Consider the following 17,258-nt stretch of genomic DNA (forward strand, 5'->3'; position numbering starts at 1 on the left):
TATACAAATGGTGAAATTCAGGTATAGTCGACTTCACGTGAAGTTTATAACTGAGAACCTTTAGAATTTAGATGATTTAATTGATTTAACTTAATTTTCATCTAACAACTCTCGATTATCAACTTCACATAAAGTCGATTATACCTGAGTTTTCATCTATATATATATCAAAATTATGTTCCAGCCATTTTTCCGTACAACTGAGATCTAATTTCAACATAAAAACTGTGAAACCTTTGACTAAATAAAACTCTTTCTCAAGAAAATGACCAAACATATTTTCGTAAAATAGAAGTAAAAATCATTAATAGAGTTACGTGATATCATACTAATTATTGTTGCTTAATTATACAAGGTAGAGGTAGAAAAAGGAGAAGAAAAAGATAATCCCGTGATTAATTTTGGTGCCATTAGTCAATAATCAATCCGAAACCACAAATTCATTTCAACCATAATTCGTAGTAGTAGATGTAAGCATGCATTTTTATAGTATTATTAATTATTATAAATAGTCATTTATTACAATGTTAAATTCAACGAGAAGATTTTAATTTCTCACCAAATAAACCTTTTGGCGCACGTGTAAATTTTATTTATTTATTTATTTTTTGAGTGACAAAGTCCGTACAATCGAATTTTGTTCATTTATAGTTGTGAGTTTGACTTTAGTAATAATTGTTTTACCAACATTAATTAGTAATTACTACTCAATTTCAAAATATATTTATTACTTGTGTTTTTTACTATGTGGTCAACTGGTGATTGATTAAAATATGTTTGATTGTGTTTTCTTCTTTCATTTGAGGCTTTGGTTTAACAAGTGCTTAAGGACATTTATTGTGGAAGCAATAATATATCTTTTAAATTTAATTTCATATTATATATTACAATTTTTAAAGTTGTTATTTATTTTTTTTATCTATTTAACAAGTATTCTAAAGATAACTATCAAAATTCCTTTATGCTAATTTTTCATAATTTTGTAACAAGTGAAAATAAGTAAACAAAAATATATGAACGATAATTTAAATAAATGAATCGTTAATCAACTATAATTAGGTGTATAGTAAAATGAATAAAATCAAATATCAAATTTAATCATTGATAAAATATATATTAAAATATAAAATACACATTAAAAATAAAATAAATAATATATATATTTATATATAAATATATTATAATTAATTTTAATATACACATTATATTTTTGTTTTCATTTATTTGATAGTAAACTATTATCCAATTATGTCAACGAATTATAACTCAAATGACATAGTTACCGATATATCTTTGCTGTCATGAAGCAACAGAACAGTCACTCATTATTTGATCGATTACTCTAGAATTAAAGATGTATGATCTCAGAGTTATCTTCGTGACTGTCTTTCCCCTCAGAGTCCTAACGACTTTTAGACATGGTGGACTGCATCAACAGAGATGCTTAACCTGTTGAAGAATGCTGATCGTAATCCTCAATTGCTTGCCATCATTTGCTCGCAACCAATTGATTTTTTGAAGGTTCTACTTCAATGCCGTCTGCCATTCTAGCTGTCAAGTTGCTCCGTGAAATCCAAAGAACTTCCAGTTTAGATCGTCATCTCCATGAGGTAAGCTCTTAGTTGTATTCAATTTGATTTATCATTCTTTGTTTTTTAAGATTTTTCTTCGTTTTTCGACCACGCATCGTTGGATGAATACCTTCAGTGTAGTGTTTTGGGGAAATTCCCATCTTTTATTATGCTGTCCTACTTTTGGACATCTTTGTATTTCATTTTTCAATAATTAATGAAATATAACCTACTATCTTTGAAAAAAAAAAGTCTCTTTATCCTCATTTAAAAGTTGTGAATTCGAATCTCATTTAGAAGTTGTGGGTTTGAGTCTCTCTATCTTTGGTAAAAAAAAATTATTATCCAATTATCAATATTTATATAAGTAAAACAAATTATTTTGTATTCTAATTTTTTAAATGATTATTTAAACAAATGAATAACAATTAAACAATAGTATTATTCTTGTCAATAAATTATAGTTTAAATAATATATTTATTTTATATTTATTTAAAAATTGCAGATTCAAGTTTCAAATCTCAATCTTAACTTTAAAAAAAATTATTTTTTCTTACTTTATAAAACTCTTTATACAATTAATGCATTATAATTGAACTCCAAAATAAGTATTTAAAAGAGAAAATTACCAAAAAAAGAAAAGACAATGTGAATAGTAAAATGACCAAAGAACCCCTGAAGTATTTGATTGACCCCTCACTCTTTGTCCATTGTAAAGTTTAGTTGAAGAGTGAAGTAATGTGGACCCCATTACTGGACCTTTGCTTTGCTGGCTTCAAACCCCTCTCTTTTTATGCCCTCTTCTCTCTTTCTCTCATTTCTTCAGAAAAAAAAGGATTTCACTTCCTCCAATCTCGAAAGTCTTAATCTTTTTCTCTTTCTATTTAAAAAGAGAAGAGAAAAATCCAATTTTTTTTTTTATTTTCATGCACCTCTTATTGCACAACAATTTCATCATCTTCATACCATTCCACCACTCATCTTTGATGGATCCATAGATTGAGATAGATCTAATGCTCTTAACACACCCTTGATTACCCTTTTTCGTCTTTCTAGATCCTTCTTTTTCTTCTTCTGTGGCGGCTAATACCTTTCAATCATTAGTCAAAATTACTGGGTGAGATCTCTCTTTCCAAATTCCAATTTTTTTCTTCTTAACTCCTGCTTTGTAGATATGTTATGGTTTTTCCTAAATATGATTTGTGCTTGTTGAAAAAGTTAACTTTGTTGCCATTTTTGGATAAGATGGATACTAATTATCCGTGTGAACTTCTGGGGTACCTATGATTTTCCAAGGAACTGACTTATCTTAGAAAAACTGGGTTTTGAACATTTGGAAGAAAAAAAGAACAGAAAAGAAAAATTTCTAACCGCCTTTTGTTGAGTTGAAAATTTCCATCCTTAGTGGCTGTACATGGTTGTAATTTTTGTTTGATTGTGTTGTTCATTTCCTATAAAGTGGTAATAAGCCTCTTGTAGGAGTTGTATTTTGCAGTTGGAACATTATTGATTTAGTTTTATGTGTTTATTGATGTTGTTGTTGTAGTTTGTAGTGGAGCATCATCATTGTGGTGTGATTGGTGGAGAGTGTAGGACTGTTGTTACTTCAGTGGATGAAAGATCTTGGGGTGGAGTTGTTCTTGGGGAGGTTGATAGATGTGGAAATCCTCGAAGGTTGTTTGGTGAGATGAGGGATGTTATCGGAGTTGATGAGCTTTCTGAGGGCCTGCTTTTGGCCGAGTTCGGAAGGATACACGCGTGGAGGTGCTGATGCTGGAGGCAGACAGGATGGACTATTGTGGTACAAAGACTTGGGGCAGCAGTCGAATGGTGAATTTTCGATGGCGGTAGTACAAGCCAATAACCTGCTGGAGGATCAGAGTCAGCTTGAATCAGGAACTTTGAGCTCCAATGAGTCTGGCCCTTATGGTACCTTTGTTGGCGTCTATGATGGTCATGGAGGGCCCGAGACATCACGATTTATCAATAATCACCTGTTTCACCATCTCAAGAGTAAGATACTACATTAGTCAAGCTTGTTATGTGCATTTTCTTGTTAGTTTCATATATTTTCCTTGGCATTCCAATTTGAAGCATGTTCTAAGTTGTAACTAACATTTGTTTTCGAACTTAGCAACTAGCATACAGTGGGATTGCCTTAGGAAGATTAAAAATAGATGTGTTCTGCTGCTTGTTTTTCATATGTGAGAGATAAGATTTTTGCTACGTGTCTAACGAGTATAAACTAAGGGATAGTGTAGAAAAAGGATTTTCTGCTGAATAGTGTCTACAAAAATTGCCTTGTTTATACCTATTTATCTGCATATTTGCCTTTTATGGATTCATCTGCACTGAAATTTTGCTCTCTACATGATAATTGATCCGAATATTATGTTCTTGTTTAAATTTCAGGATTTACAGCAGAGCAACAATCGATGTCATCAGATGTAATTCGCAAGGCATTTCAGGCAACAGAAGAGGGATTTGTGTCACTTGTTGCCAGACAGTGGCCATTGAACCCACAAATAGCAGCTGTCGGTTCATGCTGTCTAGTTGGTGTTATTTGTAATGGAACGCTTTATGTAGCGAATCTTGGTGATTCCCGGGCTGTTTTGGGAAGAGTAGTCAAGGCAACTGGTGAGGTTTTGGCCATGCAGTTATCATCAGAACACAATGCATCTATAGAGTCTGTAAGACAGGAGCTGCAATCTTTGCACCCCGATGATTCGAATATAGTTGTTTTAAAGCATAATGTATGGCGCGTGAAGGGCCTCATTCAAGTAAGCAACTTGTATTTCATAATATTCATTTTCTTGTTGCTAAAGCAAGTTTATATATATAGCCTTTTCTAGCCGAAACATAACGCCTTGTCAGATATTTCATTTCTATTCTCGATGCTACCTCTTAGCTTGTGTCGTGTCTTGTTATTATTTATCATGCCGAACAAAATTGGAAATATTGTTGTCTGTTGAATTGGACTACATCATAACTTCTAAAAGCTATTCACCTTGTAGGTTTCGAGATCTATTGGTGATGTATATTTGAAAAAGGCTGAGTTCAATAGAGAACCTCTATATGCTAAGTTTCGACTCCGTGATCCAATCAAGAGGCCAATTCTGAGCTCAGAACCGTCAATATCTGTGCATCAATTGCTTCCGCAAGATCAGTTTGTGATATTCGCATCGGATGGTCTCTGGGAGCACCTTAGCAATCAGGAAGCAGTTGATATAGTTCAAAATAATCCCCGCAATGTAAGACTACATGTTTAGATTCTACTATATAGTGTCATACCATTGTATGCAGTTGTTTTCATGTGAAGTTGATAATTGAGAATTGTTAGATGATAATTTAGTCAAACATGTCAAATCATTTAACGGATCTCAACTATTAACTTCATATAAAAACTACATGTGAGCTTCCGCCAAGACTAAAATGGATGCATTTTTATGGCTATTTAAGACTGAAATTTTTGTTTGACTAGATATTTCAAGTTCCTCAAGAATCTTGAGTTCCTTATTTCAGGGAATTGCAAGGAGGCTGATCAAAACTGCGCTACAAGAAGCAGCAAAGAAAAGAGAAATGAGATATTCGGACTTAAAGAAGATCGACCGTGGAGTTCGCCGGCATTTCCACGACGATATCACCGTGATTGTTGTCTACCTGGATTCGAATCTCGCTAGTAGGGCAAGCGCCGGCAGGTTTCCTAGTGTTTCTATCAGAGGGGGTGGAATTAACTTGCCCCCTAACACACTGGCACCTTGTACTACACCAACAGAGAATGGTGGTGCCTGAACTAAGAAGAAGAAGTTGCATCCATCCTTTTTATCTTCTTTCTTTGTTGTGTGAATACCAACCAGTTTATCTTGAAATAGCAATGAGAGGAGCAGCACTTCAATTCTTTTGAATGTGAACTGTAACTTGGTAGAAAACTAATATACACTCATGTTTAGGTTCTCTCTCAAAACCAAAAAGGGCAGAAGAGATTTGATAATGATGATGACCATTGTATGTAAGAGTTTCATTTTGTCAAATGTTGTTAAGTCAAGTAATGCTTTCATTTTAGCTATAGGTAATTGTTTCAGGTCCTAGATATGATATGATATATATATATATATAGAGAGAGAGAGAGAGATGAAAATCACCATGTAAATATCAAGCATGTTTTCATGGTCAAATGACTATCTTACACTCCTCAAGGAAGTGCATCTATTTCAAATTACTATTTTATATATAGTCAAAGATATAGGAATACCTGTTAATAATTATAATAACTTAAAACCATAAAAAAAAAAAAACAGGTAAATGAGGTCCATTTAGTTTGTTGGGCTAGTCTGTTTAAAACTATAAAAACGACTTCATTGTTAAAAAAAAGATACAAATTTAAGTTTTTTTTTATTTAAAAATGATTGGCTGTTTAGCATTTATGTTTAATTCATCTGTTATATATTTATTAAATTTAAAAGTAACAACTTTTTCTAAAAGCTAAATCTATATAATGAAATCTTAATTTTAAATTAAATTGATCAAGTGGATTTGACCAATTTCTGATGGGGCCTAATAATTAAGAAGGTTATGAACTAAGTTAGCATTGATTACATTTGATCCTAGCCCTTGGCATTTGGCAAAAGCCCAAAGGGCTCTCACCCTCTATCTTATTATTATTATTTTATTATTATTATTATTGGAAATTGTTATCTTGGTTTGTGGGAAAGCCTTCCGATTGTTTGGTTTAGTTAAGCATTGAATTAATGAAATAAAAATAACTACTGGCCATTAAGGAAAGAAAACAGATTCACCCCAATTTAAATATGGATAAAAGAACATGAAGTTGTTACTATTAGAAGAGAGAAAAAATAATATGGAATGTTTTTTTTTTTGTTTTTTCAATTAAAAATGATAATTTTAGTTATTTTTACATGTCCTTATCTTTTATTCTATCTGTTACGGATCCAGCCCACGGATTCCTTACCCGAGGTAAAATTCCAAATTCGGCGTCTGGACCGTCGAAACCCTCTAGAAGGCGCGGAACCGGCCCATTAGAACTCCTAACAAACTTTCGAATTCAAACGTCTCCTTTATCTTAGCCAAAGAAGATAAGATACGATAGCTACCATCACCTATAAATAGAGGACCTAGGTCCCCCAGGTATTCATTCATTCCTCACACCTTATACCTTTCAGATCTATTCTGACTTGAATATCGGAGTGTCTTTGTAGGTATCTCCCCCTATCGCTCCAGTCAGCTAATCCGACATCCGCCTCGACCCGCGAGTTCCCAATCCATCTCTCAACCCGTACCAGAGACCTCTTGTACATTCCTATCTAAATACAAAACATAAATATATAAAAAAAAGTTATATTTCTATCTCTATTATCTTAACCCTAAAACCAAACATATCTTATACTGTATCAAATCTAAGATCACACCTGAAAAAACTAAGTGACAAAATCTAGTGGCAATGGCATAAGGCATATAGTGGGGGCAGGAAAGGAGGTAAATTTGTGACAGTTCTGACACTGGCATTCTCTACTTACTACTAACTACTCAACCCAAACAGAATTAGTTTATGATTAAGGGTGTGTTTGGGGTTCACGTTGGAGAACAAAAAAGCTCGTTTGAACGTCTTGAACGCCACATTAGTATGTTTGGCAAATTTTTGGAACCCCTAACTCAGAATTGCTTTTACCTGTGAACGTACGTTCACGAGAAGCTAAAAATTCAAGCTTCTGCGTTCACGTTAAGAAAATTAATGACCGTTGGAAGAGTTAGATAACAAATTTATTTCATATCTACCAACTGTACCCTTTCTTTCTTCTATAAAAATGATACTCATAACCACATAATTTCACACAATAGTAGTTCTCTCTATGTTCTTTGTTAAAGAAATTTTTTTTTTATCAAACTCCTTTTCAGATTTGTTTCCATCACTGCCAAAGTAAAGATTTTAATTTTCTTTTTAATATTTTTTAGTTCTTTCTTTCATATTTTAATTTTTATATTTTTTATTGTATTTTTTATTTATATGATAAATATTTTTCATATTATTTTTTTAGTGTTCTAATGTTATTTTTTTAATTTTCTATTGTTATATTTTTATTTTTTTATTTATATGACAACTATTGTTGATATAAATTTTATTTTTATTAATTTTTATTATGTTTTGTTTATATAATTATTTTTTCTATCCTTTATTGTACTATATTTATGTTATGTATAAAATATTTTATTTTTTTATTTGATTATATTCATATAAATTTTAATTCAAAATATATTAAATTAAAGAGTACTCACAGAACTAAAATAAATTATAAATTTTTTTTTGTTTAACATTATAAAATGTATAGTACTCTCTTTTATATTTTTATTTCTTATTATTTTTTAGTTTATATGAATTTTTTTTATCCTTTACTGTTCTTTATGTTTAATATGTAAGGTGTCTTTTTTATTTGTATTTGACTTTGTTCTTTTTTATTTTTTACTTATTTTTATCATTGACCTTTTTTATATTATTTTTCAGTGTTATAATCTCTTATCTATCAGATATGTTATTAATTTTTTTATGATATTTTTTTATTTCTTGTTCACATGAATTTTATTTTTCTTTTTTTTAATGCCCTGTATCTATATTGTTGGTTTTATATGATATATATTGTTCATATGAATTTTATGTTTTTCTCTTTTATTATATTTCTTTTATTCATATGATATATATTGTTGGTTTTATAAAATTTTTATAGTTTTTTATTTACATGAATTCTGGTTTTATATTTTATTATACTTTATTTTTGTTTTGGCTGAATTTTTTTATTTTTTATTCGACTAGGTAAAATTTATAATTATAATTTTTATATATTATATTTTATTGTAACTTTTTTATAATATAGATTAATTGATCCCATCAAAAAAGACAAACTAAATAAAAAATATTCATAAGTATTAATAAAATTATGAATATTGGATGTCAAAAAAGTCTTATAAGAATAAAATTATTGAGAGTATGGTAGAAAAAGGTAACATGAATTTGTCCATAAATTTTTCCAAACAACATTTATTTTACTATAATCAATTTTGATATAAAAATTGCCAAACATAAATCACGTTAACACAAACTTACTTTTCATCAAAAACAAGTTTGCAAAATCACTTTTATACAAACTCTCGTTTGCAAACTGAAATCTAAACACACACTAAATATACAATTATTCTCTCATTATATGATTAGAAGACAAAGACTACCTTAATTTAAAAAAAAAAATCAAGAGAGAGTGAGAGAGACACAGACACCATTTACTGACAAAACCATCCTGTGGTTAAGTGGAAAAGGACTTTTTTTTTTAATGTGTTTGACTCCTCTTTTTACTCACAAGTCACAATCTCTTCCTCCATCTTCATCCAAACAATTGTTTTTCCCCACTATTCTTTTTAAGATAAGTTTTCTTAACATTTTTAATATGATATTAACCTTTTTATTACTACTCCAAAATTGATCTCTAATAATTTATATAGTAATCTAACATTTAATAATAATTTATCTAAATTCAATGTACATCCAAATAATATTGTGTGTTAGAGAAAGTTAAGCTAATAAAATTTTAATAAGCTAATTTCTCAGTCTAACTAATCAAGTGGATCCAATATTATTTCAGTCTAACTTCACCCTTATTTTTAATCTCTCTGTGCTTCTGATGCTTTTAAACCCGGATCTTTATTAGTATTTATTGATTAGAAACTTAAAAAATAATTTTCTATTTTTATATCATTTTAATTTTTAACTTACACCTTTTCTTTTCTCCCCTTCATTCATTTAGTATCTAGATATTACTCTTTTAATTCTAAAGCTTAAATTGTCGCTTTTTACATAAAAAAATGATAAAATCTAACTTAAATAAGAATTAATCATAAAAAAGATTCACAATTTTTTCAAAGTTTGAAATTAGAAATTTAAAAAAAATGAAAATAAGTTCTTAAAATATTTTGCGTGAGATATTTTTATCCTCAAAAAAATTTATTACTTAAAAGTTTTTAAACTTTATAAAAGTAATACATCTAATTCATTCTATTATATATTCTAAGATCTATTTGTTTAAATAAAAATAATAAATTTGACTAAAATGAAAACTTATATATATTATTTTTGAAAAATTTAAAAAATTCAATATAATAAAATTTTTTAGAGACAAAAACGTCTCACACAAAATTGTTTAAGAACTTATTTGAGTATATACTTAAAAATATTATTAAATGAGTTAATGATAAAAACTAATTCTTAAAATAAAAAATATATTTATAGTTATTTTCAAATTAAAATAATGAAACTTATTATATAAAATACAGATTTAACGATTTTTAAATTATCACTTTCTTATCATATAAATCTTTGAAAAAAAAATTTTCATTGGATGGTTTAGTAGTAGGCAAGTGATCAAGTGCAAAAAATCTGCAAATTGCCAAACACTAGAAGCCTGTCTTTATGTCATTCTTTCTCTTTCTCGAGCCCCTACCTTCTTTTCTTTCTCTCTCTCTCTCTCAACTCACACACTTGCACTTCTTCTTCCTTTTATTAATCATATTTGCTGTTAATGCTACTCTTTTCAAGGATTACATTATTTCATTAATAAGCTAAGTCACTAATATCTAATAAACTCTCATTTTACTATGTTTCTTTGTTTATTTTCCTTTTGCTTTTCTTGTTGTTCCTTGTAGCTCCATGCTATTGTTGTTAATGTTAACAAGTAAGAAGAAGAAGTGAAATAGCTGCTGAAAAAACTGGAGAGATAGATAGATGAAAAGGGTTGTAAGTTGTAACTATCTGCATTATTTTTTTTTCTTTTTTAATTGTTTGGCATGAACAAAAAGAGGAATGTAATGGTTTTGTTGTCACACGTTAAACTAGGCAAAAGAAAAGAAAAAAGCACTTTTTTTTCTTCTTTGAACTTGCTCCTTTTCTTTCTCCTTCTCCTTCTTCATATCTGGGAAAGCTCTCTCCTTTTATCTGTCAGAGAAAACAACACCACATTCCATAAAGCAAAAACCTTTCTCCCTCCATCTTCCAAAAGTAGTGTTCTAAGAAAACACTTCAAACACCCCCATCTTCTTTCTTTACATTAAGAGAGAGAGAGAGAGAATGGGGTGTGTAGCATCAAAACTAGAGGAAGAAGAAGAAGTGGTGTCCATGTGTAGAGAGAGAAAGAAGCAGTTAAAGTTAGCAGTGGATAAAAGATATGAACTTGCTGAGGCACATTGCAAGTACTTTCATTCTCTCTATGCTGTTGCTGCTTCCATTAAACTCTTTGTTGCACGCCATTCTTCTCCTTCTTCACCTTTCCTCATAACTTTCCCTCCTTCTTCTCCTTCTCCTCCTACTCCTCCTCCTCCTTCTCAGAATGTGATAACCAACCCCATGTTCCTTCAACAGACTCCATCAGAGACAAAGCATGTTGAAGCCATTGCTGCTTCACCACCTTGTGGCCCATGCAATACTTCTTCTTGTTCTGAGGAAGAGAGGGAGGACAAGGTTGAAGAAGAAGAAGAAGCTCAATGTAAGAGAGAACAAGTGCAAGATGAACAACAGCAGCAGCAACAAGAACAAGAACAAGAACAGCAGCCATGTGAGTACTACTACATGCACATGCCTATGCCTATGTCTATGCCTATGGCAGCTTCAATGCCATCACCACAGAGGGATTTTGGGTGGGATTTCTTCAACCCTTTTGATGTTATGAGAACCAATGAGGTTATCAGTGGATACCGGGGGAACTCAGATGATGATTTGAGGGTGGTGAGGGAGGAGGAAGGGATTCCAGAGTTAGAAGAAGAAGTACTAGAAAGAGAAGAAGAGGAGGTTGTTGATGTGAACAAGGTGGTGGTGAATGTTTTTGAAGAGAAGAAGAATAAGAAAAAGAAGAAGAGGAATAGTGCACGTGAGGAGCACGTGGTGAGTGAGAGTGTGAAGGGTGTGGATGAAGGTGAGCAGAGAGGGCTTGCTGTTCTTGAGACAGAAGGTGAAGGGAGAGAACTTCTTGAGGCTTTGAAGGACATTGAAGATCATTTTGTGAGGGCTTATGATTCTGGAAAGGATCTAACAAAGATGCTTGAGGCCAATAGGATTCCACTTCATTCTAGTTTGGATGAAATAAAAGGTGCCTCCTTCTCTTCACTGTGTCTTCTTTCTGTTATCTCAGAAAATTTTATGTGATTTGTTTATAGGAATATTTACAAAATACTGGGGTATGATTTGTGCACTTTAGTTGCTTATTTCATCTCTATGATTCTTGAAAATGATACATTGATGCACTTTTTATGATCCTCTTTCACTTGCACTTCACTATTATTTATGCCTTGAGAAAGTTTAAACAACATGTGATGTTAATGCAGAAAGTTCAACCAAACTTATTCAGGCAATAACATGGAAGTCCATGTCATCTAGGCCATCTTCATGCAAGAGTCTTGTGGTTTCGGATAAGAAAAATTCATCAACTTGGGTGGAATATAAGAATGATCTCTTTGATGATTATGGTGGAATGGATTCAGGAAGTCATTTATTAACCTTAGGAAGGTTATATGAATGGGAAAAGAAGTTGTTTGAGGAGGTTAAGGTATGGTACTACTTCTGCTTGAAGTTATACTTTCTGTTTTACAATGATGATATCGCTTATAGTTGAATCATCTGCATTATTTATCATGTTCTGCTTCCTCAGAAGCATACTTAGAAAGGTGATGAATACATATCCACAATAATTACTAGTTGGAATATTATAGCTTGTGTTAATATTTTGTGATCGATACTTTGGAATATGTAATAGATTTTACAATCCTGCTTCCTGGCCTTGTTTTCCTCTTTGTCCCATCTTGCATTCGAGTTGACACCGAGAAATTTTCCTTAGGCTGGAGATAGCATCAGGAAAAATTATGAGAAAAAATGTGCACAGTTGAGAAACAAAAATGTTAAGGGAGATGATGAAACTAGTATGGACAAAACGAAAGCTGCTGCGAAAGATCTATATGCTGGTATCTTGGTTGCAATACGTCGTGCAGAATCGATCTCAAAAAGAATTCAGAAAATGAGAGATGAAGAGTTACAGCCTCAAATTGTTGAACTATTGAAAGGGTGAGATAATATATACTACTGGAAACTAGGCTAAATGGACTCAACAATTTTGAGACTGGTTGGTTTCTTATTTTCCGTTTTCCTAATGCAATGTATGCAGTTTGACACAATCGTGGAAAGTTATGTTGGAATCCCATGAAACTCAGAAGATGATTCTTTCTGAAGTGAAGTCTTTCACATGTCCCACATTCGGGAAATTCTGCAATCAATCTCACCGGTTGGCGACTCTTCAGCTCGAAACACAGCTTCAAAACTGGCGAATGTGTTTTAGAGAGTACACTGCTGCTCAAAAGGCATATGTTGAAGCTCTTCACAGTTGGCTGAGCAAGTTTATAGTCCCAGAAGTCGAATTCTACTCGAGAAGCAAAGATGTACCCATGCCATATCATCAAGCCAATGGGCCACCACTACTTGTGATATGCAGCAATTGGTTAAATTCCCTGCAAAAGTTACCCGACAAAATGGTATCGCTTGCATTGAAAAGCGTGGCGAAGGATGTGAGAGCTCTTTGGCATCAGCAGGGTGAAGAGTTGCAGCAGAAAAGGAAAGTAGATAGCTTAGCAAAAGACTTGGAAAGAAGGTCGTTAAGTTTGCATAAAGATTCAAAGATGAAGTTGCTTGAGTTGCAAGTAATGGACCCAAAACCAGAGGCGGGAAGTAATCATGATCAAGATCAAGAAGAAAGCTTGATGGAGAAGAATGATGATCAGTTGGAGACACTGAGAAGAAAACTGGAGGTAGAGAAAGAGAAGCATCAAAGTTGCATGCAAGAAACACAAAGGATAACACTACGTGGATTGCAATCTGGATTCTCTTTGGTGTTTGAATCCCTAACCGAGTTCTCCAAAGCATCACAGAGAATGTACAATGAGCTTGTTGCTTGCAGTGAAAATGGTGGCAAGGTTGGGAACATTGGGTATATAGAGGGTGATGGCTGCAATGCTGAAAATTGCAACAAAAATGGACAATAACTGCATTAGATTAGTGAGTAGTGAGGTTGAGATATATTTGTGTTGTAATGGTTTATGTAATTATGATACTATTATTTGTGTTGTGTTTGTGTCGAAGCAGCTCGCTGAGACATCAATTTTATTATTTAAGGTATTAGTTGGCACTTGGCATTTTTTTTCTAGTTTAATTATTTGTATTATATTGTTCCCGTATTCACCATTAGAAGGTAAGAGGTCAAGAAAATGCAGATTGTATGGGATTAAAAGGGTGGAAATCTTTGAAATCTGTAGTAACCAAGGTAGCATAGAAGCACAAGTATAAAATATTATGAATAGTAGTGTTCTCCAGGAACCATATTTTTGCCATCTTTTTAAGTTACTAATCCAATTTCGCACCATCTACAAAGCTAACTTTCCTTTTGTTTGCTTGGGCCATTATAACATCTTTGCTCATTTCTTTGATTGTTCATAAAAGATTAAAAGGTAATATTTAGTGCTCCTTTCTGCCTAGAAAAACACTTCACACGTGAGGCATTATTGGAAACCAAATAATACATTTAAGGGTCGAGATCAATTTCAAAAGATTATGTAAATACCAACACAAATTTTCAACCCACACCCAAACAAAATATGCCCCATATATATAAGCTTATTAAACAATAAAGAAATCAATATGGAATTGCAAAATGCTTACTAAACAATAATGATCATACATCTCCCTCCATCCAATATAAGTTTCATGGTTCTTAATTGCCAAGATAAGCAGCTACATTCTATTCAAAGTTTTGTACATATTCAATGGTTTCACATCCTAAGGGGAGGAAAAAAGATTAAAGAAAAAAACTTTGGGTATGATCATGCTGCAAGCAAATAAATAATTACAATTTCACATTTTAATACATGGTCATGTGTTTTTCTATCTCTACCTTAGGTACAGAGAAACCAAGAATTGAGAAATAATTATGATTTCACTAACAACAGCAGCAGGGGAGTGAATGCCCATAAATGGGACAATATCTACCTGCAACCAGTTCTCTACAGCCGATCCTACTACTGCACCAGCTATGAGCCCTCCTATGGTAATAACTGTAGCCTTCCCTGCAAAAAATAGATAAGAACAATGTAAAAAAGAGCAAAATGAGAATTCAAAGAATAGTGGTTATGATAATCCATAAGAATTAAACAGAGTTGGAAGAAAGAGGCAAAAGGTCTGACAGGATCACCCACAGCTAGAAGCAACCATTTGTCATTTGTCAAGGTGATCACCTTTTTCAACTACATTAACTGCCACATTTATTTGATAGTTCTAACTTCTAAGTCCTCCAGAGACAACCATTTTCATTGGCATAATCTTCATGTTTAGTAAATAATGCCCTCCTCATGTGACATACTCTAAACAGGAGTAACCAACATTCAGATTAGCGGCACCAAAATTACAATCTTTTCCTGTAAACCCAGTCTCTTTTACATTCAATACTGGAAAGCTGGAAGAACATATAAAATGAAGTCAAAACAATAGGTTGGTCTCATTCTTCGGATAAGGTCTGATGTAATAGCCACACTAACATGGCCGTTCGTTATTGATTGTGTATTCCAGGAGTCATTACAATGCAAGAGGAAGTTCAGCACATAAGGTGCTTTTATGGATAACTATAAGCTTAACTTATAACTTTCTCTAAATATTTTATCACGGATGATTATATTATGTAAAAAATAGTTGCATTAGGTCAGAAAGTAACCTAGACAACAAGCAGAACAAAATCCTACATCAAAAAACTGTTTTCAGAAAATCCAAGAGATGGAGTTAATTCATAGCCCTCATTGGTTTCATCTGCATATCAGTCTTCATTTTACAGTTTAAACAAAGTAAAGAAGGTAATAAAACTCAGAATTTCATTTTCCTTTCCTCTTGTTTTCCCACACATTTTGGCCTTCCAACATTCAAGTCAATATGAAATACTTATGAAACAGAAATTATTTTGCAATGTAACAACCTGACAAACAGTCTCCTTACCTAACTTAACATTCTTCTTGGTCATGAAGTACAGAGAAGCTCCAAAGCTACCAGCCAAGATAAGTCCAGGAACATCAGCCCCAGCATAACCAGCAGAGGGTGTAGAAGTCCCGTTGATATAGGTTAAACCCATCAATGCACCATATACTCCAGCTTGTAAGCCTAAATCACTAGTGGAAGGTGACACAATTGAAACAGGGGAATTCTTCATGGTGGATTGCAACCACTGAGGCATTGATCCCACAGCCGGGGACTTAACACGTTTGACATCAGCATAGCGAACACTGCTGTTCACTACTTTTCCTGCTCGCCGCTGGCTTAGGCTCTGCATAAGCAACATGTCATACGCGGCCTCAACCTAGAAAAAGAAAATCCCACAAAATGCATCGATAAGGGAGTACACTTCATCTAGATTCATAAGAGAGTAAACCATAAGGCAAAAAGAGAGATATTAACAAATTCGATGCCAACCCGCGGCATAACAACACAAAAGTACTGACCTTACAACATAAAAAAAATGGCAAACAGAATAGTGCATGGCTGCATGTTCATATAAACTGTAAGATGGAGTAATCCCCATCATTCCTTTAGGCCTCTTATCAAACACATAACCCAAACACAGAGATTACAAGGTGGAAAAAGAACGCCACAAAGTAAAAATCACATTCATTCATGATATAGTTGCATAGAGACATTGTGCACTGATACTTCACATACATGTATTTAACCAAATTATTTAACTAACTCAACTATTAATCATTTGGAAAGCCAGAACGGGCAATTGATTAACCATATAAATCAGCTGAATTATTCACATAAATTACACACTACCTAACTTAAAAGAGTTAAGTTCCCTAATCCCTAGTAAATCTAAAATCAGTTAAAGCCGTTAACCACTCATCCATCCAATTTTTTAACTCCCTTATCATGACAACATAATCTAACGCAATTTAAACCACTACAAGCAAATTCAGACCTATAAACCAAAATCTAGAATTTTCCTTTCTAATATATACCACACAATAGGAGGTGATTATTAAAATGCGAATGAGAATCACCGAATAACCGTTTCCAATTATCCGAAACTCGCGAGAAAATTAAAAACAAACAAATAAATCGAAGAATGAAGAAGAAGGAGAAGAAGAAGAAGAGAACCTGCTTGATAGTTTCGTGGTCGTCCTTGCAGGAAGCGACGATGGAGTTCTTGGCGCGGAGTATGTCCTCGAAGGAAGCTCCCTCCGACACTCCGAGCAGCTTCAGCGCGCTCTCCACCGACATCTCGAACGGCGCCGACGAGTCGTCCGCTCTCGACCCGGCCTGCACCGGCGCCACCGTCCTCGCCGGCCGCGCTAGCCTCCTCCAGTACCTCGTCTGCAGGGAGGCGGCGCCACGCCATGGTTCGGTGACGATCGGCTTTCCGAGTGGAACACCGTCGAGTCGGCGAACCGGATGTCCGGGGAAGGCTGAACCGGATGAGAGGCGGTCGGGCCGGACGGAAAGTGTGGCAGCCATTTATTTTATTTTATTTTATTTTATTTTTGTGAAAGAAATTGAATTGAGAGTGTGAGGCTTTAACTTAATCTGAGTGAGAAAGAAAGAGAAGAAGAAAAAAAAA

General features: G+C 33.1%; 3 protein-coding genes across 4 annotated transcripts; 2 read left to right on the top strand and 1 right to left on the bottom strand.

Moving 5' to 3' along the window:
• The first annotated feature begins 2,388 nt into the window (after positions 1-2,388).
• Positions 2,389-5,585, top strand: LOC107467426 (probable protein phosphatase 2C 64). Of its 2 annotated transcripts, none has more exons than XM_016086526.3 (5): positions 2,389-2,689; positions 3,119-3,585; positions 3,985-4,352; positions 4,587-4,823; positions 5,095-5,585. In XM_016086526.3, the coding sequence occupies exons 2-5, from the start codon at positions 3,267-3,269 to the stop codon at positions 5,362-5,364; spliced, it is 1,194 nt and encodes a 397-aa protein (XP_015942012.1). In that variant the 5' UTR covers positions 2,389-2,689; positions 3,119-3,266; the 3' UTR covers positions 5,365-5,585. The 2 variants fall into 2 exon arrangements, with proteins under 2 accessions (XP_015942012.1, XP_015942013.1); XM_016086527.3 differs by having other exon boundaries at positions 3,126-3,585.
• Positions 5,586-10,222: 4,637 nt separating this feature from the next.
• On the top strand, positions 10,223-14,239 carry LOC107467175 (protein ALTERED PHOSPHATE STARVATION RESPONSE 1-like). Its single transcript, XM_016086216.3, has 4 exons — positions 10,223-11,711; positions 11,947-12,167; positions 12,456-12,679; positions 12,780-14,239. Exons 1-4 carry the CDS (start codon positions 10,697-10,699, stop codon positions 13,648-13,650), a joined length of 2,331 nt encoding a protein of 776 aa, XP_015941702.2. The 5' UTR covers positions 10,223-10,696; the 3' UTR covers positions 13,651-14,239.
• A 60-nt stretch (positions 14,240-14,299) lies between these two features.
• On the bottom strand, positions 14,300-17,258 carry LOC107467535 (protein CHAPERONE-LIKE PROTEIN OF POR1, chloroplastic). Its single transcript, XM_016086660.3, has 3 exons — positions 16,799-17,258; positions 15,644-16,001; positions 14,300-14,727 (listed from the first exon to the last, which is right to left on the bottom strand). The coding sequence occupies exons 1-3, from the start codon at positions 17,153-17,155 to the stop codon at positions 14,552-14,554; spliced, it is 891 nt and encodes a 296-aa protein (XP_015942146.1). The 5' UTR covers positions 17,156-17,258; the 3' UTR covers positions 14,300-14,551.

This window comes from Arachis duranensis, chromosome 9 (assembly GCF_000817695.3).
Source record: "Arachis duranensis cultivar V14167 chromosome 9, aradu.V14167.gnm2.J7QH, whole genome shotgun sequence".
Taxonomy (NCBI): domain Eukaryota; kingdom Viridiplantae; phylum Streptophyta; class Magnoliopsida; order Fabales; family Fabaceae; genus Arachis; species Arachis duranensis.

Bases quoted from the DNA above. Each gene is read 5' to 3' on its own strand.
- LOC107467426 (XM_016086526.3), top strand. From the start codon at position 3,267: ATGTTATCGGAGTTGATGAGCTTTCTGAGGGCCTGCTTTTGGCCGAGT. The intron at 4,353-4,586 runs GTAAGCAACTTG...TTCACCTTGTAG, and splicing joins GCGTGAAGGGCCTCATTCAA to GTTTCGAGATCTATTGGTGA. The intron at 4,824-5,094 runs GTAAGACTACAT...TCCTTATTTCAG, and splicing joins TTCAAAATAATCCCCGCAAT to GGAATTGCAAGGAGGCTGAT.
- LOC107467175 (XM_016086216.3), top strand. From the start codon at position 10,697: ATGGGGTGTGTAGCATCAAAACTAGAGGAAGAAGAAGAAGTGGTGTCC. The intron at 12,168-12,455 runs GTATGGTACTAC...AATTTTCCTTAG, and splicing joins AGTTGTTTGAGGAGGTTAAG to GCTGGAGATAGCATCAGGAA. The intron at 12,680-12,779 runs GTGAGATAATAT...CAATGTATGCAG, and splicing joins ATTGTTGAACTATTGAAAGG to TTTGACACAATCGTGGAAAG.
- LOC107467535 (XM_016086660.3), bottom strand. From the start codon at position 17,155: ATGGCTGCCACACTTTCCGTCCGGCCCGACCGCCTCTCATCCGGTTCA. The intron at 16,002-16,798 runs GTTCTCTTCTTC...TTCTTTTTCTAG, and splicing joins ACCACGAAACTATCAAGCAG to GTTGAGGCCGCGTATGACAT. The intron at 14,728-15,643 runs GTAAGGAGACTG...TATTTTTTGCAG, and splicing joins CAAGAAGAATGTTAAGTTAG to GGAAGGCTACAGTTATTACC.